Here is a 25,337-nt window from a genome sequence, read left to right as displayed (position 1 = left end):
GGGCCAGTGTAGCGTACAGTGAAGTCACTAATCAGAAGTGATGATATACAACAACAACAGAAGTGATGATATATATATATATATCCCACCTAGGAAATGACCATTTTCTCCCGCCTTTCACAACTCTTCATAGGTTAGAGAATTATATATAGAGTGGGGGTAAGAAAATGATATTACGGCATAAAACACCCAACAACCATTAGGTCTGACATCAACATGAATTTGCCTTCTGCTCTTTTAATACTCCAAGTTTTAGAAAAAACATAAGTAAGTTCCTTTAAGGATGTCTCAGAAAAGAATGTCTTTATTATTCCAATCGATGCCAGCTTCTCTTATTTCCTCTAGCAAACCTTTGCTTCTTCGCAGTCGTCTTGTCATCTACCTTGCCTCATGCAGGTACAGTACGTACCCATAGACAGGAAATTGTATATTATTACAGCTTCTTTCTCTTTTGTTCCTTTGGTAACTAATTACACACTATTCTTTTCTACCTTCAGATGCATTTATTGGTAACATCACAATAAAATGGGATGTCATGTCTTGGACACCAGATGGCTATGTAGTAAGTATTTTCTTAAAACGATATCATGACACGAAAGATTATATGAGTAATAACAATCCAGGCTGTTGTAACAATGAATAGTTTCCAAATGTATCGGCACATCATGAGCCCCGGTTGGGCTTTAGGATGGAAATGGGCAAAGAAAGAAGTGATATGGTCAATTGTGGGAGCACAAGCAACAGAGCAAGGTGACTGCTCCAAGTTTAAAGGAAACTTACCACATTGTTGCAAGAAGGACCCTGTAATTCTGGACTTGCTTCCTGGGGTTCCTTATTGTCACACCTCCTTTTTTGCGCGCCCGCCCCGAAGGGTAAAAATGCGCGAGGGAGTTTTTCCAATTTAAGTGACAATATTCGAAATGAGATTATTTATTTAATTCAGAGTCGCCACTTGGGAAAGGTTTGGCTTTTGGTGTCCCAAGTCACCGGTTTATCTTGAATCCCAAATCGAGGAAATTTTCGACTTTCCAAATGAAGTCTGCGAACCATAAATTCTAAGTAAGGAATTCTGTTGACCCGAGGGAAGGTGTTAGGCACCCTCGAATCCCGTGGTTCTAGCACGGTCGCTTAAATTGTTATAATGGCTGAAGATCTGATTTAAATACATGGTGTGACTTATGTGTTTTTATTAAGTTTAAACCGTTTTTATTATTATCATTTATTTTTTATAGAATTGCAACGTCGTGAAAATGCATCTCGAACCACGTCACAATCAATGCACCCGTAGTTGTTAACACATTTCGACTCCGTTGAGATTTGAATTTGGGTCACATAAATGCGCACCCGAATTTAAGAATGTAATTTAATTAAGTCGCGCCTAAAAAGTCTAACGCGTTATTATCTTTGGGGAAGGCAGTGGAATTCACTAAACAGTCCATCCCAAATTCTAAGTATTTATTATGACCAATTATTGAGGGCCCCGCAATTTGCCTTTTTATTCGGCGAGGCTCGTCTCATTATTTTAGAAGGGTACCCTACAATGACTACGTCTTTACTACATTTATCTTTAAAGAAATGGAAGAGAAAAGGTCTTAATTTATTTACATGCTTGAGTTGTTATAGTTGGGTTTCGAATATGATTCATAAATTCTGAAAATGATAGAAACAGGGCAGTCCGTCGCCAATGCGGGCCCAGGCCCAACGTGTATGACATAAAACTAGATCTGGGTCGTCTTATTCACATGTTACTACCTAGTTACATTATACTAGGCATGTTCTCAGTTTGTCGAATTAAAAAAAACTTAGCAATCTAATTTTAATCCTAAACCATTTACATGCTGAAATTAACCAATATTATTTAACTAAACAATATTCCTACAAGTTCCGAAATGGTCTATTCGTTTGATTTTTAGCTAGACGGAGTTACTACACCATTCATTTATTTTTAGGCAATATATATAGATAGTTCATCCGTTAAGCTATCGTCAGATGTTCCACTATATATATTAAATAGCTACATGGTTCTGATTTTTGTAAGCTAAATAATTTATATATACAAATAAAATTCAGAATATAATTAAAATAAATTTAGAACTTCAACTCTTCAGTTTTTGTATTCATGCTTCCTGTTTCAGTTTACAATAATCAGCGTGTCAGTTGTGTACCTGATATTGGAAGCAAAGAAAAGGGAGATCAGCAGAAATTCAGTAGCATACAACAACAGCAACCCCAACAACCAGTAACAACTAGCAACGAGAAATTTAGTGACAGATTTTAAAATCAAGACCAAAATCCAGAAACACCAACAACAAACAACGGACAGAAGCAAAGGGAATCTTTTCAAATTTTGAAAGACTAGTTAGTGTTTAACCCTTAATTTCTGAATCCGTATAACAGAATATTTGGATTGTATATCAGGTGTATACTATTCTTCTTTTAAATTTCCAGAATATTTTTCTTTTTATTTTCTAAAGTCTTAGTATTTTTCGGAATTTCCTCTCTCTTCAAATTTTCTTCTGTATTCTCTCCCTTATTATCTGTCTTTTTTAAAATCTGATTCAAGTCTTTCTACTTATATCTCATCCCAAACACTTTAATCAATTAATAAAACCATCACTTTCTCCTACCAAACCCACTATCTTCCCACTCATCCCCCACTACATTAAACAAATATATCAATCCAACTCATTACATCTTGTCCCCCATGCCTACTATAAACAATTACAATATTCCCCCCACTACATTATGTCTTGTCTCCCATTATATTAAACAATTATATCACTCACACCCCATTATATTTTGCCCCCATGCTTAACATAAAGAATTATTAAAAATGTTCAATTCCCAAACTATCCCTCCGACCTTATTGCAATTACCATTTTACCCCTGAACGTACTGCATTTTACCAAACTACCCTCCATCAGCTATAATCAATTCACCTAATCAATCTCAACCAAAATATAGCCAATATGACCAATTTCTAAACAAATTCAACAACAATTCAAACTAAATGATGAACAACATCAAATTAATGTGAATGAATTAACCATATTGGGAACCAATTCTGGTTAACTTAGACCAACAATGGATGAGCAAGGAAACAACAATATTAACAACACAACACATGATTCAAACTAAATCAACAAATCAAAAACATAAACTCACATTAAATCACTGGATTAAAAATGAACTTCAAACAAAGATGAACATGAATTAAATCTATTTTAAACAACAAAACATGACGGATTCACATGATTAAACTAACATATTTCCCTATTACAACTAAATTCTTTTAGACAAATAACAAGATCGAAGAAGAAACAATTATGAACTTAAACTTGAATCTAACAATATTAACAATTTCTGAAAAATACATAAAACACATGAAACAAATTGAAGAAATAATTAATTAAATTTCAATTTGAATCTAACAAACATTAAACTAACAATTTCACATGAACAACTGAAAAATTAACAAAACAATGAACACGAACAAAACAAAAATTTACCGATTTTAGATTCGAGAATATCAAAACGAAATACGGACAAAAATAAAACTCAAAACCCACTAACCGGATCGAAACGACGAACAATGATTGACCAACGACGAACTCGTATGGACTGTTTTGACGACCCCAACCAAAACTCGCACAAACGACGATGAAGACGATCCTAGGAAGCAACTGAAGGAGGTGAAGCAAACGTGAAGCAACAACGATGGGGTATGTAGTGAATAAGAAGCAGTAGCAGCTGGTCATTTGGATGGAGACAAATGAAGCGAAGCCTCACGCCCATGGCTGGAGCTCGGGAGCTCGACCACTCAACTTGAGCTCGACGAAACGAAGAAGATGAAGCAACAGCAGAAGCAGCGGGGAGCAGAAGCAGAAACGTGAGCAGCAGCAGCAGCACGGAGGAGCTGGGGAAGATGAAGCAACAGCAGAGTGGGTTTTCATGGTGGAGCTCGACGGAGCAAGCAGCAGTAACACTGCTGGAGCAGTGAAGCAGTAGCAGCTCGACGAGGCAGCTGGAATGGAGCAGCAACGACGGGCTGGTCGTTTGGAGTGACGGGGTCGGTTTTTCGAACCAACTACTCGACCATGCTAGATGCAGCAGGAGCAGCAGAAGTCGTTTGGCTTTGGAGCAAAGGCGACGAGGCCGTGGTCGTTCATGGATGATCGTTCATGTTGGTGAAGTCGCGGGTGTGTGTGTGTGTTACTTCGTCGTGGTTGTGTGTGTGTGTGTTGTTGACGTGGTTGTATGTGTGGCGTGAGGATGAAGGGAACGGGAGAGGGGCAGCCATGGGAGGGGCTTTGAGCTCTTTTTGGAGAAGAATGAGAAGAGAGCAAGAGGGGGGATGAGTTTTAGGGTTTTTTAGGGTTTTTTTTTTGTTTTGTTTTGTTTTGTTTTTGAAATGGAAGATAGGGGGTGTTGGGTTATGGATTGGGTCGACCCAGTTTGAAATGGACCGGGTCGTGGGGAAGGTTGGACAATCGTTTGGGTCTGGGGTTGAAATTTGAAGAAGTGGCCCAATCCGATATTTCTTTGTATTTTTGCTCTCTTTTCTTCTTTTATTTTTCTAGAACTAAATTATAAAAATCCTTAAATTATTATTAAGAACTAAATTAAGTTATAAAAGCGCAAATTAACTCCCAATAACAATTAACTCATAATTAAGTAATAATTAAGCATAAAATTGTACAATTGGACATTAAATGCTAACAATGCAAAAGATGCCTATTTTTGTAATTTTTATTTTTTGTATAGAAAACTTAATTACTAACAATTGTAGAATTAACTCTTACATGCAAAATGCGACATATTTTTGTATTTTTATTAATTTAACAAATAAACATGCACAGACAAATACAAATAATTATTCCAAAATATCACAAAATTGCACACCAAGGAAAATCATTTTATTTTTGAATTTTTTGGGAGTAATTCTCATATAAGGCAAAAATCACGTGCTTACAGCTACCCCTCTTTGCCCGAAGACACGAAGGGTTTTCGTGCAAAGATAAAGCGAGCAATTTTTGCCCATCCGAGTACTCCGCGTGAAGCATTTTTTGAAAAAGATTTAACCGAACCTTTGCTTCAAAGGTTTCCTACATATCATGGGCTAAACAGGAATCAGGTCAATGTAGTTTGGGAAACTTTGGTAGCTGGGACTACCCTGGGATTGCGATGCTTGCTGTTATTGCTGTTGTTGTTGGTGTTGCTTTACTGATCGCCTTATTACAACCAAAGGAAAATTGAAATTGAACTAACTACTTATGCGTGTCAATTGCTAGTTACAAGATCCTTATCTATAATTCCATTGCAACTTGATCTTGGGTCTTAGCTGATTCTGCTTGTAGACTTCGATCCGAATCTTGATGCTCGCAAGCTGTAGGCGCCTGTTTATTTCTGCGGTATTGAATGAGACGGGATTGGCGGAACTCGGGACTTTGATCAAATTTTGGAGCGACCCGCTGTTTGTTTGTTCCAGTATTTGGGGACATCTTCTCCTTTTGTCCTTTTCTTATTTTCTTTATTCAAGATTGAGACTCATCCCGTAGGTCATCTCGATCAATGCGCCTCGAGGTCAAACCTGCTGAGACAAACAAAACAAACGAACGAAATTTTTCTGCCCCAATTTCACTAGGAAAATTTCGTGAGTTAATTGCCGTAATAATCTACAGCACTGATGCGAGGATTGGAAAAAACCCTAGTCTACGAAGCGCAACTCAGGGATTGGAGCCCTAATGTCGCAAAAGGTAAAAATGCACAACTTAGGGATTGGAGCCCTAATGTCGGCTTAACAGAAAAACACTCAGTTTAGGGATTGAAGCCCTAAGGCTGGCTAAACAGAAGAACGCTCAGTTCAGGGAGTGGAGCTCTAATGCTGGCTAAATGGAAACTTGCTCAACTTAGGGATCGGAGCCCTAAATTGGGAGGATTGCCAGGTTATGCTGGAAAGGGTCCACGGGTTATGCCGGGAAGATTCATCGGGTTATGCCGGGAAGATTCATCAGGTTATGCCGGAAAAGGTCCACGGGTTATGCCGGGAAGATTCATCGGGTTATGTCGGAGAAGTCATCGGGTTATGCCGGAAAAGGGAAAGAGGTCCCTGGGTTATGCCACGAAAAGAGGACCCTGGGTTATGCCAGGGAAGTCCACGGGTTATGCCGGGGAAGTTATCGGGTTATGCCGGAAAAGGAAAAGAGTCCTCGGGTTATGCCGGGGAAGTCATCGGGTTATGTCGGAAAAGGGAAAGAGGTCCTCGGGTTATGCCGGGGAAGTCATCGGGTTATGCCGGAAGAGGGAAAGAGGTCCCTGGGTTATGCCAGGGAGGTCCACGGGTTATGCCGGGAAAGTCATCGGGTTATGCCGGAAAAAGTCCACGGGTTATGCCGGGAAGATTCATCGGGTTATACCGGGGAAGTCATCGGGTTATGCCGGGAAGATTCACCGGGTTATGCCGGAGAAGTCATCGGGTTATGCCGGAAAAGGGAAAGAGGTCCCTGGGTTATGCCAGGGAGGTCCACGGGTTATGCCGGGAAAGGGAAAGAGTCCTCGGGTTATGCCGGGGAAGTCATCGGGTTATGCCGAAAAAGGGAAAAAGTCCTCGGGTTATGCCGGGGAAGTCATCGGGTTATGCCGGAAAAGGGAAAGAGGTCCCTGGGTTATGCTAGGGAGGTCCACGGGTTATGCTGGGAAAGGGAAAGAGTCCTCGGGTTATGCCGGGGAAGTCATCGGTTTATGCCGGAAAAGGGAAAGAGGTCCTCGGGTTATGCGGAAAAAGTCCTCGGGTTATGCCGGGGAAGTCATCGGGTTATGCCGGAAAAGGGAAAAAGTCCTCGGGTTATGCCGGGGAAGTCATCGGGTTATGCCGGAAAAGGGAAAAAGTCCTCGGGTTATGCCGGGGAAGTCATCGGGTTATGCCGGAAAAGGGAGAGAGTCTTCGGGTTATGCCGGGGAAATCATCGGGTTATGCCGGAAAAGTCCACGGGTTATGTCGGGAAGATTCATCGGGTTAGGAAGAAAAAAAAATGTAGGAAAGAATTGGGAGGAGACTTCCCTTTTGGGTTGATTATTGCAACATAGCCATTTCTAATCCTTGCGCATTTCCTTTTGGCTGCACCTGCCTCTCGCAGGGTTGTACCTGCTTCCTGCTTAGTTCGTTTTGTATTGCAACTGCTTCAACTTCAAACAAAGGAAAATTGTTAGTTTGAAATTGTGGTCGGTTTTGTGGCTTTCATTGTTTTTCTTGGTCCCAAGCCTCATTTATGTTGAGAAAATTCGCCATTGATTGGCTTCCAAGGCGACCTCTTTTCAAACTGATAAGACTCAATATTTCAGGATTTCACGATGATTTGCGCGTGTAAGGCTCTGTTTCTTCCGTCTCAAACTCTACTTGGGGATTTTGAGGTAATCAAACGTCACGATCAGTCGGGATTGGACTGACGCATCACTGAGGCCGGGTATGTTCTCCACCTCTTGCCAGACAGAGCCCTGTGAAACCGGTCCTGCCACCTTTTCTTTCTAGCATGTTTTGGGGCTTAGGGTTAAACCGAAAAGGAATCCAAAGAAAGGTAAACAAAGAGCGAGGAAATGAATTTAATAGAGAATCGTCCTTTTCGGTGAAAGGAAAGACTTATCTGAGGTGCATGCTGGCTTTGAATTGACATGACCTGCTTTTTGGACTGGATGTCTGACTCTCATGAACCTACATTTTCTCACGAACCAAACAGATCTATGTTTCCAAACCAGGGAACCTTACCAGAACCTTCTGTGGTGAATTCCTCTTTTCGGCCGACAGCGCCCTTTGTGAGTTTTCGCTAGCCGACCTCTCTCATTTCTCTTCTTACCGTCGCCTTATAGTGCTCGTCATGAGTTTTCACTAACAAGACTCTCTCATTTTGATTTCTCTGCTTGCCATCGCCTTATGGTGCATGTAGGTTTTCACCAATAAGACTCTCTCATTTTATTTCTCTCATCCTGACTGCATCGGATCCGAGCAACTGCGTCCTTTGATTTTGTAGAAACTTTTGCCGATTGATCGGAAGGACTTGCAATAGGTTTGGGGTCAAAAGAACTTGGATCGAATTACAACTTTGGAACCGTCCAGGCGGGATTATCGCCGAATTATTATAACGTTTGCCCTAGTTTAACTTTTTGGGGAAAACTGGATTTTTGTTTTGGTGTGACTGAACCCCATAGAGAGGCTGCCTACGTATCCTTTCGGAATCAAGTCAAACGTAGTTCAGGACAATCATTTTGTTTGTTTTTTTTTCTTTTTTTTCTTTTTTTTTCGGAGCATCAGGGATTTTTTGATCCTCAAACCTAACTGCAATGGCTCATCGCGTGGGACTTAACCTTTCCAACTTTATTATTTTTTTTCTTTGTAGGCCTTTCTTTTCTGTCTTCTTTCTTCCAACTTCAATTTAAGAGCATTTGGGGGTACCTTGGTTTCTTTGACTTTGCTGAGGCGATTAGCCATGTGAAACTCAACCCTTTCAACTTCAATTGCCTTTATAAGTGCTTTAATTTTATCTTCTCCTTCCAAGAGTGTTGATTCCTGAGCATCGGCCGCCATGGCCAGTCGGGGTCGACTTGATGCACCTGCTGAGGCTGGGTGCCTTTTGCACATTAGCGTGTATCAAATGAAAGCCCTGTAAATCAGTCTTGCCATCCTTTCTTTGTCTTAGTTTTGGAAGAGTGTTAGACCAAAAAGGATTCAAAGAGAAACAAATAATTGAATGGAGAATGAGTTTAAAACTAGAAGTGTCCCTTTCGGGGAAAGTAGAGAAGGACTTATCTGGAGTACATGCGGACTTCAATGAACATGACATGCCTTTTGGACTAGATGCCTGATCTGTGTAAACCGTCCGACTCTCAAAAATTCATCACCACTTTGCCTTGAATACCAAGGAACCTTGCCAGGACTTTGTTGATGCTGATGGCTGTGAGGATCTTATTTTCGATCATGGGCGCCCTTTGTGGGTTTTCACGAGCGGGCATTTTTTATCTCATTTCTTACCATCTCCTTATAGTGCCCGTGTGGGTTTTCACTAAAAAGACTCTCATTTGATTTCCTCTACTTACCGTCGCCTTACATGCCCGTGTGGGTTTTCACCAATAAGGCTCTCTCATTTTATTCCTCTCATTTTGTTGTATCAGACCCAAATAACTTCATCCTCCCATTTTGAACCGCTTTGCCGATTGATCAGAAGGACTTGAACAAGGTTTGGGGTGAAAAGAATTTGGATTGAACTACAACTTTGGAACCTTTTAGGCGGGATCATTGCTGAACCGTTATAACTTCTGCCCCAATTTCACTTTTGGGGGACTTTGGACTTTTGTTTTGGTGTGACTGAACCCCAAGGAGAGGTTGCCTACGTATCCTTTCGGAATCAAGTCAGACGTAGTTCAGGCTCTTTTGTTTTTGGTTTTTTTTTTCGTTTTTCTGATTTGCTTTTTTTTTTCACTTCCCTTCCTTTTTTTTCATTTTCTTCCCTTTTTTTTTGTATATATATTTTCTTATTTTTCCAATTCTTTCTTCTTCTTTTTTTCATTTTTCTTTTTCATTTCAATTTCTTTTTTTTCATTTTATTTTCAATAATACTTTCAGGTTCCAAAGAGGGTAATCAAAGAAGAGTAACCAGCTCAAATGGGTTTGCAAAGGGTTGATAGTGTTTGGGTAGCGAGAATGAAAGCCTTCGTCATCTCAACCGGAAAAGATTTTATTATATAAAGGATCCAACATAGTACCTTTTGACTGCATTTGCATTGACAGTTATTTCAAGGACATTTCCTTCGATGTGTCCCAAGTACAACGCACTCTTTTTGGCAGTACTTTTGTTGTAATGTATGGACCTTTCCATTCGGGAACCAATTTTCCTTCAGTTGTTCCAACTCTTTGTCTTGTTTCCTTAAGCTATTCTTCATTGCGACCCAATTCTTGATTCATTATTTCGAGGTCTGACAGAGTTTTAAGATCCGGGCATGAAGTCCGCAAGCATGTCATATTATTGAAATCTGCATTTAACAGAACTAAAAGAGAATGAGAAAATTGACAAGATTTAAGAAAAGAGACATTCCGGGAAAATGAAATATCAATTTCATTTGATTTTTTTTTAATTTTGTTTTGTTTTTTTTTAATTTTTGAAGATAAAAGGGTTTATATCGGAAAGTAAGACAATAAAGTAAAACATCTGGATCACACCCTGAGACAATCCAGATGCAGAATGGATAGCAAGACTGGCTACCGAAACTCCCGTCTGATGGGGAACTTTCAGGCTTTGGCAATTGTTTTTTTTTGGCTTTTCTTCTATCTCGGCAATGGCTGCAATAGCCTTCAGTGCTGGATCAAATTCCTCAGCTTCACAGATCATTCCGTCTATTGGCCCGTTTGTGAGAGTAGGCAGGGGAATGTTCATCATATTAGGAACCTTTTCGTCCCGGAGAACGATTCTTTCAGCTTCAATCAAGTCTTCAACTGCTTTTTGAGGGTCCAATGGCCAACAGTCCTTTGTACCGTGTCCCACTGCTCTAGAGTGGTATTCACATCTAGTATCAGATCGATGCGGGGAGGGGGGACTCGGTGTTTGGCCGATTTAGGGCCACTGGCTGCAGCAGACTTCGCCTGACTAGCTTTTGGGACAAACCTGAGTATGATTCACCAATAGGGGTGAACTGATTCCTTTTGAAAGACTCTCTTGGGTGAGGATTGTGCTGAGGAACATTTGATTGGGGACTATATGGAGCTTGGTAAGGATGGACATTTCTGGGAGGTAGAGCTCAGTTTTGTGTATAATGTTGTGGCCGCGTGCAAGGCTGCATATTCATCACCGCATGCCAACAAAACCAATCACCTGAACAGAACCTGACTAATTTACTCACACACTCAACTTTATTAGTTTTGAGACATTTAACATATAGGAAATCGACCGTTGGGATGCAATGCACCTAAACAGTTAAACATTTCTACCATGTGTTTGAACGGGTTGCATGTTTCATCCCGGCCTTAAACTAGCTCTCTTCACTATGTACCTCTTTTCTTTTATTCCTGCCTCTCTTTAACCACTCTTGATCTTGTTTTTGCCGCTCTTTTATTTTTTGTACTTTTTTTTATATATATATATTTTGTCACTCTCTTTTTTCACTATTTTTCTTCTTTTTTTCACTCAATTTTCTTTCTCCTTTTCTTTCAGTTTATTTTTTCACTCAATTTATTTTATAGCTATGATCGAATCCGATAGAGATTGCCTACGTATCATGACCCCGCATGAATCAGATCTTTCGTAGTTCGGGACAAATAAGTGCAAAAATAAAGAAACAGTGTTCATTTTGCATTGTGCTCATCCTGCACATTTATTAAGGTGATTTAAGCGAAAATGATTTGACTCAAAAATGATTTGACTATATTTTAGAAAGAAAGATCCAATTTTCGAACACGGCCTTTCAGCACTTCGGGGATGAAGATTTTAAGGCTGTGAGGGTCAAATCGATCCAGACTCTACAGGATGACCGAAACCAGCCTTCCACCGTCCCTTTCGGGAACATTTGGCTATTTTTGACAAAAACAATCACTTGATTTATTTATGACTCTTTTTTTAGTAATGAACCAACATGGGGAACACGGACTCACAGAGCCTCGGGGACGAGGATCCTAAGGCCATTGGGCAATTTGGTCGGAAAAATGAAAATGACCAATAATGGCCGTTTGTGCAAAGTCAACCTTCCGGCGTCCCTTTCGGGAACATTTGGCTATCCTTGACAAAACGGCATCACCCGATTCATTCATGACGAAATTAAAACTCTAACATTTTGGCTATTTATGAAAAAGGGGAGGTTGGACCCGATGAGGGTTGCCTACGTATCTCATACCCGGTGAGAATCAAACCGGCGTAGTTCGGGCGATCGTGAATAGAGTAAGTAAACTCTTTTTTTTCTTTTTGGAATTTTTTTTTAAAAAAAATGCTTAAAAAGAATAAAGGTTTTTTTTTTGGATTTTTGTTTCTTTTGGATTTTTCTAAAAAAAATGCTTTAAAAGAAGAAAAGGATATTTATTTTTTTTGAATTTTTGAATTTGACTCAATTTTTATTTTTGAAAGAAAGACTTCTAAAAATTCCTTTTCTTTTGATTGGAACTTTGATAATTTTAGAAGTAAAAAAAAATATTTTTGTTTGAATTTTCATTTGTTCTCTCTTTTTTGGATTTTCGAGTTTTGTTTTTGAATTTACAAAAGTACTTCCGAAGAAAAAATGAAAATATTTTTAGACTTTTAATTTTTAATTCTATGATTCTCTTTTTTCTGATTTTTTTTTTTGGGAAAAATACTTCAAAATAAAGGAACCCGTATTTTGGATTTTGATTTTTTCTTTTAGATTTTATTATTTTTTTCTTTTATTTCTTTTTCCGTATGAAATACTTCAGAAAGAAGGAAACTACCTTTTTTTTGAGTTTTGAAAACTTCTTCTTCTTTATTGAATTTTCTAAGGAAAGATTTCTAACGAAGGAACTAATAAAAAATATTTTTTTTGGATTTTTTGAAAATTGGGGTTGGAACCGATGAGGTTTGCCTACGTATCTCACATCCGGTGAGAATCAAACCCGCGTAGTTCGGTCCGATCAGGAATAGGGAAATAAACTAAACCCCTTTTTTTGAATACAATCTTTTAAGAAAAAGGAGAAAAATATTTTATTTTTTTTTTGGATTTCTATATTTTATATTTTTGTTTTGTTTTGTTTTTTAGTTATTTTTTGAAAAGAGATGAAGACTAAAGAAATATTTTTTCTTTGAACCCCTTTTTTTTACCCTTTTTTTTTAAAATTTCGAAAAATCTTTTAAGGAAGTATTTGGACTATTAGTCTGAATTTACACAAGAGATACTACAAAAGAAACAACATTTTTTTTTTTGAATTTTGAATTTTCCCTTCTTTTTTTTTTTACTTTTAAATAAATATATATTTTTTTTTTGTATTTTGAAAGTGATTAAAAGGAATTTTTTTTATATGTTTTTTTTTAATAGATCAAACTAAAAGACAAATTTTGTTTTCATTTTTTTTTTCTTTAAGAAAATTTCGGCGAGGTTTTGACACTACTTGGACATTGGTTTTATTTTTCCAAAATAAGTAATTATCCTCCTACGCTGCTATTTTTTTAAAGTTTTTTTTTTAGAAACCGGTCAACATGCAGATCTGAAGCAAATAAATGCGCAAAACAAACGGGATGCAGCAGGATGGTCTTTTCATTCCAGGTTGCCTGTCCTAGACGGACCCAACCCCTATGTTGAGTCCTCTATGTCAAATGCAACATGATGCAAATAAGCGTTCCTACTAGGGATACGGCATGACGTTTCGTTATACTAGGTTTATAACCTGGGTATATGTTCTAAACTGTGTACCCGAGCGGACAACTCAAGTCGAGGAGGGGGCAACTTACCGGGAACCAAAAGGCCATCCGGCTTCGTAACTTGTCCGAGCCTCCTTTTTATTTCAGGGTATGACACTAACAGAATAGGGAGTCTCAACCAGTAAGCACATCCCCAGAGGTGAAGAGAGAAGGGTTTCGGCACAGTTTATATACAGTTCAGATAATATCAAAGCGGTAAAAGACAACATTTAGCACGTTATGCCAAAACATGTAATAAATATCAGATAATAAAGCCAATATAACAATTATTCTAAGCTCGAATTCTTGAATCCTGAACCAAAGGTTCTGGGTTAATTCCCCTGCAGAGTCGTCAGAGCTGTCACACCTCTTTTTTGCGCGCCCGCCCCGAAGGGTAAAAATGCGCGAGGGAGTTTTTCCAATTTAAGTGACAATATTCGAAATGGGATTATTTATTTAATTCAGAGTCGCCACTTGGGAAAGGTTTGGCTTTTGGTGTCCCAAGTCACCGGTTTATCTTGAATCCCAAATCGAGGAAATTTTCGACTTTCCAAATGAAGTCTGCGAACCAGAAATTCTAAGTAAGGAATTTTGTTGACCCGAGGGAAGGTGTTAGGCACCCTCGAATCCCGTGGTTCAAGCACGGTCGCTTAAATTGTTATAATGGCTGAAGATCTGATTTAAATACATGTTGTGACTTGTGTGTTTTATTAAGTTTAAACCGTTTTTATTATTATCATTTATTTTTTATAGAATTGCAACGTCGCGAAAATGTATCTCGAACCACGTCACAATCAATGCACTCGTAGTTGTTAACACATTTCGACTCCGTTGAGATTTGAATTTGGGTCACATAAATGCGCACCCGAATTTAAGAATGTAATTTAGTTAAGTCGCGCCTAAAGAGCCTAACGCGTTATTATCTTTGGGGAAGGCAGTGAAATTCACTAAACAGTCCCTCCTAAATTCTAAGTATTTTATTTGTGACCAATTATTGAGGGCCCCGCAATTTTCATTGTTTTATTTGGCGAAGCTCATCTCATTTTATGAAAGGATAAGCCTACGATGACTATATTTTTCTATTATGTTCGTCTCTAAGAAATGGAAGAGAAAAGGTCTTAATTTATTTACATGCTTGAGTTGTTATAGTTGGGTTTCGAATATGATTCATAAATTCTGAAAATGATACAAACAGGGCAGTCCGTCGCCAATGCGGGCCCAGGCCCAACGTGTATGACATAAAACTAGATCTGGGCCGTCTTATTCACATGTTACTACCTAGTTACATTATACTAGGCATGTTCTCAGTTTGTCGAATTAAAAAAAAACTTAGCAATCTAATTTTAATCCTAAACCATTTACATGCTGAAATTAACCAATATTATTTAACTAAACAATATTCCTATAAGTTCCGAAATGGTCTATTCGTTTGATTTTTAGCTAGACGGAGTTACTACACCATTCATTTATTTTTAGGCAATATATATAGATAGTTCATCCGTTAAGCTATCGTCAGATGTTCCACTATATATATTAAATAGCTACATGATTCTGATTTTTGTAAGCTAAATAATTTATATATACAAATAAAATTCAGAATATAATTAAAATAAATTTAGAACTTCAACTCTTCAGTTTTTGTATTCATGCTTCCTGTTTCAGTTTACAATAATCAGCGTGTCAGTTGTGTACCTGATATTGGAAGCAAAGAAAAGGGAGATCAGCAGAAATTTAGTAGCATACAACAACAGCAACCACAGCAACCAGTAACAACAGCAACGAGAAACTTAGTGACAGATTTTAAAATCAAGACCAAAATCCAGAAACACCAACAACAAACAACGGACAGAAGCAAAGAGAATCTTTTCAGATTTTGAAAGACTAGTTAGTGTTTAACCCTTAATTTCTGAATTTGTATATCAGAATATTTGGATTGTATATCAGGTGTATACTATTCTTCTTTTAAATTTCCAGAATGTTTTTCTTTTTATTTTCTAAAGTCTTAGTATTTTTCGGAATTTCCTCTCTCTTCAAATTTTCTTCTGTATTCTTTCCCTTATTATCTGTCTTTTTTAAAATCTGATTCAAGTCTTTCTATTTATATCTCATCCCAAACACTTTAATCAATTAATAAAACCATCACTTTCTCCTACCAAACCCACTATCTTCCCACTCATCCCCCACTACATTAAACAAATATATCAATCCAACTCATTACATCTTGTCCCCCATGCCTACTATAAACAATTACAATATTCCCCCCACTACATTATGTCTTGTCTCCCATTATATTAAACAATTATATCACTCACACCCCATTATATTTTGCCCCCATGCTTAACATAAAGAATTATTAAAAATGTTCAATTCCCAAACAACCCCTCCGACCTTATTGCAATTACCATTTTACCCCTGAACGTACTGCATTTTACCAAACTACCCCCCATCAGCTATAATCAATTCACCTAATCAATCTCAACCAAAATATAGCCAATATGACCAATTTCTAAACAAATTCAACAACAATTCAAACTAAATGATGAACAACATCAAATTAATGTGAATGAATTAACCATATTAGGAACCAATCCTGGTTAACTTATACCAACAATGGATGAGCAAGGAAACAACAATATTAACAACACAACACATGATTCAAACTAAATCAACAAATCAAAAACATAAACTCACATTAAATCACTGGATTAAAAATGAACTTCAAACAAAGATGAACATGAATTAAATCTATTTTAAACAATAAAACATGACGGATTCACATGATTAAACCAACATATTTCCCTATTACAACTAAATTCTTTTAGACAAATAACAAGATCGAAGAAGAAACAATTATGAACTTAAACTTGAATCTAACAATATTAACAATTTCTGAAAAATACATAAAACACATGAAACAAATTGAAGAAATAATTAATTAAATTTCAATTTGAATCTAACAAACATTAAAATAACAATTTCACATGAACAACTGAAAAATTAACAAAACAATGAACACGAACAAAACAAAAATTTACCGATTTTAGATTCGAGAATATCAAAACAAAATACGAACAAAAATAAAACTCAAAACCCACTAACCGGATCGAAACGACGAACAATGATTGACCAACGACGAACTCGTATGGACTGTTTTGACGACCCCAACCAAAACTCGCACAAACGACGATGAAGACGATCCTAGGAAGCAACTGAAGGAGGTAAAGCAAACGTGAAGCAACAACGATGGGGTATGTAGTGAATAAGAAGCAGTAGCAGCTGGTCATTTGGATGGAGACAAATGAAGCGAAGCCTCACGTCCATGGCTGGAGCTCGGGAGCTCGACCACTCAACTTGAGCTCGACGAAACGAAGAAGATGAAGCAACAGCAGAACCAGCGGGGAGCAGAAGCAGAAACGTGAGCAGCAGCAGCAGCACGGAGGAGCTGGGGAAGATGAAGCAACAGCAGAGTGGGTTTTCATGGTGGAGCTCGACGGAGCAAGCAGCAGTAACACTGCTGGAGCAGTGAAGCAGTAGCAGCTCGACGAGGTAGCTGGAATGGAGCAGCAACGACGGGCTGGTCGTTTGGAGTGACGGGGTCGGTTTTTCGAACCAACTACTCGACCATGCTAGATGCAGCAGGAGCAGCAGAAGCCGCTTGGCTTTGGAGCAAAGGCGACGAGGTCGTGGTCGTTCATGGATGGTCGTTCATGTTGGTGAAGCCGCGCGTGTGTGTGTGTTACTTTGCCGTGGTTGTGTGTGTGTGTGTTGTCGACGTGGTTGTGTGTGTGGCGTGGGGATGAAGGGAACGGGAGAGGGGCAGCCATGGGAGGGGCTTTGAGCTCTTTTTGGAGAAGAAGGAGAAGAGAGCAAGAGGGGGGGATGAGTTTTAGGGGTTTTTTTTTGTTTTGTTTTGTTTTGTTTTTGAAATGCAAGATAGGGGGTGTTGGGTTATGGATTGGGTCGACCCGGTTTGAAATGGCCCGGGTCGTGGGGAAGGTTGGACAATCGTTTGGGCCTGGGGTTGAAATTTGAAGAAGTGTCTCAATCCGATTTTTCTTTGTATTTTTGCTCTCTTTTCTTCTTTTATTTTTCTAGAACTAAATTATAAAAATCCTTAAATTATTATTAAGAACTAAATTAAGTTATAAAAGCGCAAATTAACTCCCAATAATAATTAACGCATAATTAAGTAATAATTAAGCATAAAATTGTACAATTGGACATTTGTATTTTTGCTCTCTTTTCTTCTTTTATTTTTCTAGAACTAAATTATAAAAATCCTTAAATTATTATTAAGAACTAAATTAAGTTATAAAAGCGCAAATTAACTCCCAATAACAATTAACGCATAATTAAGTAATAATTAAGCATAAAATTGTACAATTGGACATTAAATGCTAAAAATTGCAAAAGATGTCTATTTTTGTAATTTTCATTTTTTGTAAAGCAAACTTAATTACTAACAATTGTAGAATTAACTCCTACATGCAAAATGCGACATATTTTTGTATTTTTATTAATTTAACAAATAAACATGCACAGACAAATACAAATAATTATTCCAAAATATCACAAAATTGCACACCAAAAAAAATCATTTTATTTTTGAACTTTTTGTGAGTAATTCTCATATAGGGCAAAAATCACGTGCTTACACTTACAACCAACAATTCAGCAATTGCTGCAAAGGTGGTGTTATGGCATCTTGGGGCGAAGATCCTTCCGAGTCAGTTTCTTCCTTTCAGCTTAGTGTTGGACTTGCTGGAACATCAAACAAGACGGTGAAACTGACCAAGAATTTCAGGTCCAGGCTACACTTGTGGCCCTGCTAAGATAGTTCCATCCACTGTTTTCCTCACTACAGATCACAGGCGAAAAACTCAAGCATTGAGCAAGTTTCCCCTTTTTTTCTCTGTTTTTGTGTCAGTTGGAGAAGTTAAACAAATAAACAATCAGGTTGATGAAAAAATTACTTGCAGTGACCTGGAATGTAACATGCACCTATTCTCAGTTTCTGGCGTCCAAGTACCCGAGTTGTTGTGTTTCTTTCTCAACTTTCTACAACGACACCATCACTCCTTGCCCAACCTGTGCTTGTGGTTGCAGTCATAAACACAACTGCATCATGTAGGTATCCCTTTCAGTGGAACTGTACAGATACTTGAAATCGAAATGCATAAATTTTGTTTCTCAAATCTTGAAGTTTTGTAATTGCAAACTTTGAGATTTTCCACTAACAGTTGCTAATCAGTCTACTGGGATTCTGATGATGCAAGAGCGACTCCGAGAAACTGAAAAGGAAGGGAATAAACACTCCAAGAAAGGATAATGAGCCATTGCTGCAATGCAACCACCACATGTGCCCAATACGCGTGCATTGGCACGTTAAGATCAATTACAAGGATTATTGGCGAGTCAAGATTGCTATAACTAACTTCAACTACAGATTGAACTATACACAATGGACACTTGTGGCACAGCATCCTAATCTCAACAATGTGACTCAAGTTTTCAGCTTCAATTACAAGCCTCTCGTGCCATACCAATCCGTTAGTGAGTGCATATAAATGTGAATTTAGTATATATTTTTTTTCTCATTCTTAATTTCGTGCAGAAAAAAAATTGAACTGAACTTAACGGTCATGCTTGATAAACAGATGATACTGGCATGTTCTATGGCATGAAATTTTACAATGATCTCTTGATGGAAGCTGGACCTGCAGGGAATGTTCAGTCTGAGGTGCTTACGCAAAAAGATAAGGAGTAATTTACACTAAAGTCTGGATGGGGATTTCCCCGCAGAGTCTACTTCAATGGAGCTGAATGCAAACTCCCTCCTCCGGATTCATACCCAACTTTGCCCAACTCTACTGTGAAACGACCATTTTCATTTTCAAGCACTGTAATTTGCATGATTTTGATGATTTTCCTAACCTGGTAATGGCAAAAACATTTCTAGAACAGAAGCAACAACGGAATCTGCTGGCCCTTCTGATAATATTAGACTGTATTCCATCAATGAAAGAGCTTGATTAGGTTGTTTTATATTGCATACATGTAGAAAGAACAGTGAGATTGCACCTCGTCTATTTTTGTCGTATATCTGGAGATAGCATTTCATTTCACTTATGTATAAGATTCTTGCTTTCTGCCAAATCTTTCTCAACATCATTCAATAGTGTACATCAAAATTTTCAAGATGTAGGGCACTGATGCATTATCATAAAGGGTTACAATTCTCAAAGATATACAATTCATCTGTTAAATCTCAATGCAATTGAACTGGAACACAGCAAGCCAATAGTTGCATCTACAAAATCACAAGTACACCTTCACATTTGGGAACCTTGGAATGAAGTTGCAAAATTGATGCCTTTAAATTTACTGAAGGCATCCAGGTTGATATAAACAAGGGTAGAAAATTCTCTCTTTTGGAAGCAATGACAATCCTTATTTATGTGCGCCTATACAGACAAATGCACAACGAATTCAACACCAATGACTGCCAATTAATCTAGTCACAAGTAAATTAGATTTATCTGTCACAAGAGAATATATATATACTCCAGTCCATCTGAAGCATAGAAGAATGACACTACTGTTTGTTACACAAAAGGAGATATGACAGCAAGTTGGATTTTTAGTTGAAAATGGATTCATGAGATACAAAAATATAAATTGGTTCATCAGTTACAATTCTAAAAGCAAAATAAGAAGAAGGAGCGTGCACTGCTGGGAATCAAAATTTTTATTTCTAATGTTCTCTAGTTATATCAGAACAAAGGGGGAAAAAACCTTTCAGCATACCACTTGAAAAACTCTCTCAAAATGATCAGATACAGAAGGGATCAATATGCTCGGCGCTGCATTTTCCTAGGTTTCTTCACAAAACTCAGGCGAATTTTCTTTAGCTTTCTCCTCTTTCTAGCCATTTTCTCCGGCAGTGTCTCCCGCTTCTTCTCCTTCTTCACAGATGTCGGTTTCTTCTTTGCATATCTAGGATGCACCATATAGGCCTTTGGCTCAACTGGCAACCCATTGCTCTCGGCTTCCTTATAAAGGGCATTTGCTTTGTCAACACGATTATGAGCAACCAGCTTTCCCATCAACAAATCATAAGTCTTTAACCCCGGTTTGCGACCATCCTCTTTCATTTTTGCAAAGACAGTCATAGCATGATCAGTTCTCTCAATCCCGCATAATATTTTCAAAAGTTCATAATAAGCCTTCTTATTAAGTGCATCCCCAAAACCTGCAGATTTCATTCTATCAATCATTTCGTCGCCCTCTCCAATCCTTGCAGCCTGGTATAAGCTCTTAATAAGTGTAAGATACGTTGTCTCGTCTGGAGAACAACCCCATTCCCCCATCCTATAAAACAGATTCATAGCATCCTCTGTTTTCCTGATCTTACACAAGTTAGTGATCAACACATTAAAGGTTTCTACATCTCTAGGAACACCCTTCTCTTCCATTTCCACCAACACATTCTCTGCCTCGGATTGAAGCCGAAATGGATCCTTTTTCCTACAAAGCTTACAAACACAATCAAGAATTGCATTATATGCTGCAGTACCAATTTCAAACCCTCCTCTATACATCTCCCCAGCTAACCTCTGCGCCTCATCAAGTTTCCCATCAACACACCAACCCCTTATCAACATATCACATACATATTCATCAGGGAAAAATTCATTAGCTAAATTCTTCACCATTTTCTCAGCATAACTAGCAAAACCATGCTCACACAACCTAGAAACAAGCAACTTCAAAGAATTCAAATCCCTAACTAACCCATAATCTTTCTCCATATTTTCAAAGAATGCCACTGCCTGAGTGGGCCTCCCGGCCCGTACAAGTCTATCAATCATGGACTCAAATGTCTTAGAACCCGTTACCCCTTTGCTATCAGTAAGCACATCATTTGCAGCTTTAAAATCCTTTCTCCTCCCAAAATAATCCACAAAGAAAGACACAATTTCATCATCAAGTTTGAAACTTTCTTCGGATTTAACCCATTTGAAAAACCCTAGAACAGTTCTGCCAGCATCTGGGGAAAGATTGAGTGTGGTAAGGATCAGGGAAGGCGTTAAAGTTAAGTGGGAGAAAGAAAGATGGAGTCTTTCCGGAATGGAGAGAGATTCGGCGTCCAGTTCTTTGACAAGCTCAGACGATACAGACTGAGCAATTGTTTCTTCTTCTTGATCCTTTACAGGATCTTCAGATTGGGATGAAAAGGGTTTAAAACTGGTGCAATATAGTGAAAACGGAAATGGGTCATGGGGCAGTGATGAAGTGAAAAGGTGGGTTTTGGAAAGGGAGAATTGGGAACAGGGAAGGTGGTGGGATTGATTAGTCGCCGAGCGGCGGAGCAGTGTTCGAAGGTGGAGGCGTGTTAACGGGGACGTGAATCTACGCATTTTCACTGTGTGCAGTGAGTGAGAGAGAAAGAGAAAGAGAAAGGGAGGCGGCTATGGCGGAGTCTGCTACTGCTACTGCTGAGCTAAGCTGGTGGTTTTGGGCTTTCTCTTATGAGTTTTGTGGGCCTATTGGTACCAGTGTGACCATAATTTTTCGGGAGAAATTTAAAAATAGCCAGATTTACAACTGGTCATTCAAAAATAGCCACAGTTTCAAAAGTAATTGAAATTTTGCCACTTTTCATGTAAAGATAAATATGAGCGAAAACACTGTTCAAAACCCAAAAAATACGCTCGTATATTATACTGGAGTTCCAGCATAAGTATGCTTGAACTCCGGCATATTATACGGGAGTTCCAGGATAACTATGCTGGAACTCCAGCATAATATGTTGGAGTTCCAGCATAAGTACACTAGAACTCCAGCATAATATACGGGAGTTCCAGCAAGTATAAATGTCCAGTATAATATACTGGAGTTTGGAGCATCGGTGCTCTAGTCTCCCTTATATTATACAGGAGTCAGCAAAATATACTGGTCCAGCATAATATGCTGGAGTTCATACACAGATGCACCAAACTCCCATATATTATACGGTACCGGTCTCTGTTGCAGCAAAATAGTGGCTATTTTTCATTGACTTCGTAAACGGTGGCTATTTTTGATTGACCAGTCCGAAAACTGGCTATACCGTGCTATTTTGACTAATTTTTCGGAAATTTTCATAAAGCACTATCTTTTAGTAGTAATTAGCCATCTATATATATCATTTGCTATATTACAGATTATAGATATCTTTTCTGTGGTTATAAGATGTATTTGATGTATTTAAGCTATTGTAATCATGAATGCAGTAGCAAAAATAGGCGTGAATGAGAGAAATCCAGCTAATCAGTTGTTGTATTCGAGTGTATTCGACTGTATTCATTGACTCAAACATGGGATTACAGCTGGACAGATTATTGTACTCGACTGTATTCACGGCGTAAAATAGGGGATTACACTGTTTTTAAAATGGAAAGCGAATCAATTAACATAATAGTCTCCTAATATAACTCAACAAACTCAATTATAATACACAAAAATTGTATTTTCAGTTATAAAAAAGATTCTCAACCGAAAAATACCCCAAAAATATAGCAATCTTCAGAGAAATTATATAATACATCTGAGTACATAAATTATATTAATTAAAAAAATATATATGAATACATTCATGGCATATAGCGAGACAGTGAATACGATAAAATACATAGAATACAGCAGGATACATTGAAATACAATGAAAAAAAAAGACAATGAATACAATAAAATACATGGAATACAACGAGATACATTAAATACAATGAAAAAAGACAATGAATACAATGAAATACATGAAAATACATTGAAATATATTAACAGAAAATCAAGTTGCTCAGCCCCAAACTTAGTCGTCTTTGTTCAAGAACAAACCCTAATTTCCGGCGAATCCGTCGTAGCAACATTTGAAGGTCCTGTTTTTTTTTTGTTGCTAAAGTGACGGTAAGTCCCTCATTCATTGCCTTAACAACATCCTTATAGCCAAGAGTATTTGGGTAAGCAACATTCTCTCAAAATTAGGAACGTTAATCTGTCCAAGGAAATTCATGATCACCAAATGAAGCACTAAATTGCAGAAAACAAAATCTGCATAAGTACGTTCTGGTGGCAAATCTTTGAATTCATTTTTTCTTTGTTTACTTGGATTCGGAGACAAACAGCAAGGGTTGTTGTGTCAATACAAGAGAGTAACCAAAGAGAAAAGAGCTCAATGGGAAGATCCCGTGAAATTCCATGGTTACCTACCTCAAAGCACCCAATCGTTGCAACCGAATCCAGAATTTTCGAAATTGATTCATTGCTTAACGACGCTAAAGACTCATAATTGAGTTTTGATAGATTGCGAATGGATTTTTGCCTGGGGAAGACTCGATCAGGAAGCCTGAGATCCCCTGAAATTTCATGGTCGAAATCAGCATCTCTGAAGTGGGCTTTGCACAAATTCGGTGGAAGAAGGAGAAGATCGGAAATTTTAATGGGATGGGGGAAGAGAATGAGATGTATCAAAGTAGAGAGAGAAAGAAAATAGTGTAACTGATTAGCATTTTTAGTGGCTTAGGGCTAGGAGGTAACCAAAATTAAATATTTTGTTATAACCTTAAAAGGTATCTATAGAATATAATTTTTTAAAATGGTATTTATTTAAAATAAATAAGGTGTTAACCTTAATGAATTGAATGGCATTATATAAGTCAAATTACAAATGCTAGGGTATATATTTGGATTTTATAATTCTTTAAGGATGGATATATTTGAACCTTTTACGCCAGAATATTGGGTGGATATTTTTTGCATGATATGGCAAAGACGCAGGTAATTTTGAGAAGGGAGCTGCCGGAGTTTATTTAGTACTATTAATTAATTACACTATACTCACTAGTGAGTTTATGGGAGATGTACTTGTTGAATTGCCCCATTTGAAACCAACCGTCATTCATAATCCTCATCTCATATTTCGACTAATAATTTCTAAGTTAAGTGCATATATAGAAACACACGAGCAGTAGCACTGATTGTGTCGATCGATGTCAGCCTCAATGGAATGTCATATAAATAAATTTGATTAGCTAAAGTCTCAAGCATAAACAGAGGTTAATGTGTTTGAGCATTAAGCTTCAAAATTCAGTCGCAAGATATCTTTAGTTTTATGATAAACAGTCTTCCACGGTTTGTAATATTAATTAATTAAAGGATATAAAGTGAAGGAAGAATATACGTCTGTAAACTTCTTTACCTGCCTGAGTGCATAGTCTTATATATGCTGGCCAAAGCAGGATTGCTTAGTACAATAGTTAGTAATTTGATTCCCTTGAGCCTGTTGTCCTAAAAGGAATCTACTTCCAATTTATTAATGATGAAGAAAAGTGAGCTGAACTAAATTCTGGACAAACCTTAGTAATAATATATTAACACCTTTGTATCCATAAACTGAGTTGGTTGAGGTCTTTGAGCTTGAATTAAGTGTCATCATCGATCAGATTCTTGCATTCAATTAATTACCCCTTTATTGCTGATCGCTTATCAGACACCAACATCTATCATGTAAAAGTCCTACTGCAGTCAGTGCCTTAACCTTAAAGGAGTGAGTTGTGATGTATCTATCACACATTTCTTTGATATGGCTCAGTTGCCAAGGGATTTCGCCTGTCACACAACAAGGATGGATCCTTTTATTACAACTTGATGGCTATAATGTTCTCTATGATATTGGTTTTGCTTTAACTATTTCTTTATTTTTTTACCCTCGCCCAGCAAGTTGTTGGTGAATGTGAAGATAAAAATTTGTGCAAGGGCAGTTGAAGGCCAAACAAAGTTAATGAGGCATTAGCTTCAAGTCCCTAAAAACTTTAGCATGTTAAAAATGTTTGAAATTATAAGAAATAGCAGAAAAGTACTCAGCTTCGTGAAAAAAAGAAATGGAAATTTATGCATGTCAATTGAAATAGATATATCGGG

General features: G+C 37.8%; 1 protein-coding gene and 1 pseudogene across 1 annotated transcript; one reads left to right on the top strand and one right to left on the bottom strand.

Annotated features, from left to right (window-relative positions):
• The first annotated feature begins 340 nt into the window (after positions 1–340).
• Positions 341–19,332, top strand: LOC104245576 (COBRA-like protein 4; annotated as a pseudogene).
• A 669-nt stretch (positions 19,333–20,001) lies between these two features.
• Positions 20,002–21,885, bottom strand: LOC104245569 (small ribosomal subunit protein mL104 (rPPR9)-like). Its single transcript, XM_009801192.2, has one exon. It carries the CDS (start codon positions 21,797–21,799, stop codon positions 20,228–20,230), a length of 1,572 nt encoding a protein of 523 aa, XP_009799494.1. The 5' UTR covers positions 21,800–21,885; the 3' UTR covers positions 20,002–20,227.
• Between the last annotated feature and the right edge of the window lie 3,452 nt (positions 21,886–25,337).

The sequence above is a fragment of the Nicotiana sylvestris genome, chromosome 8, assembly GCF_000393655.2.
Source record: "Nicotiana sylvestris chromosome 8, ASM39365v2, whole genome shotgun sequence".
NCBI lineage: Eukaryota > Viridiplantae > Streptophyta > Magnoliopsida > Solanales > Solanaceae > Nicotiana > Nicotiana sylvestris.
This window is presented reverse-complemented; position numbering and strand designations above follow the sequence as displayed.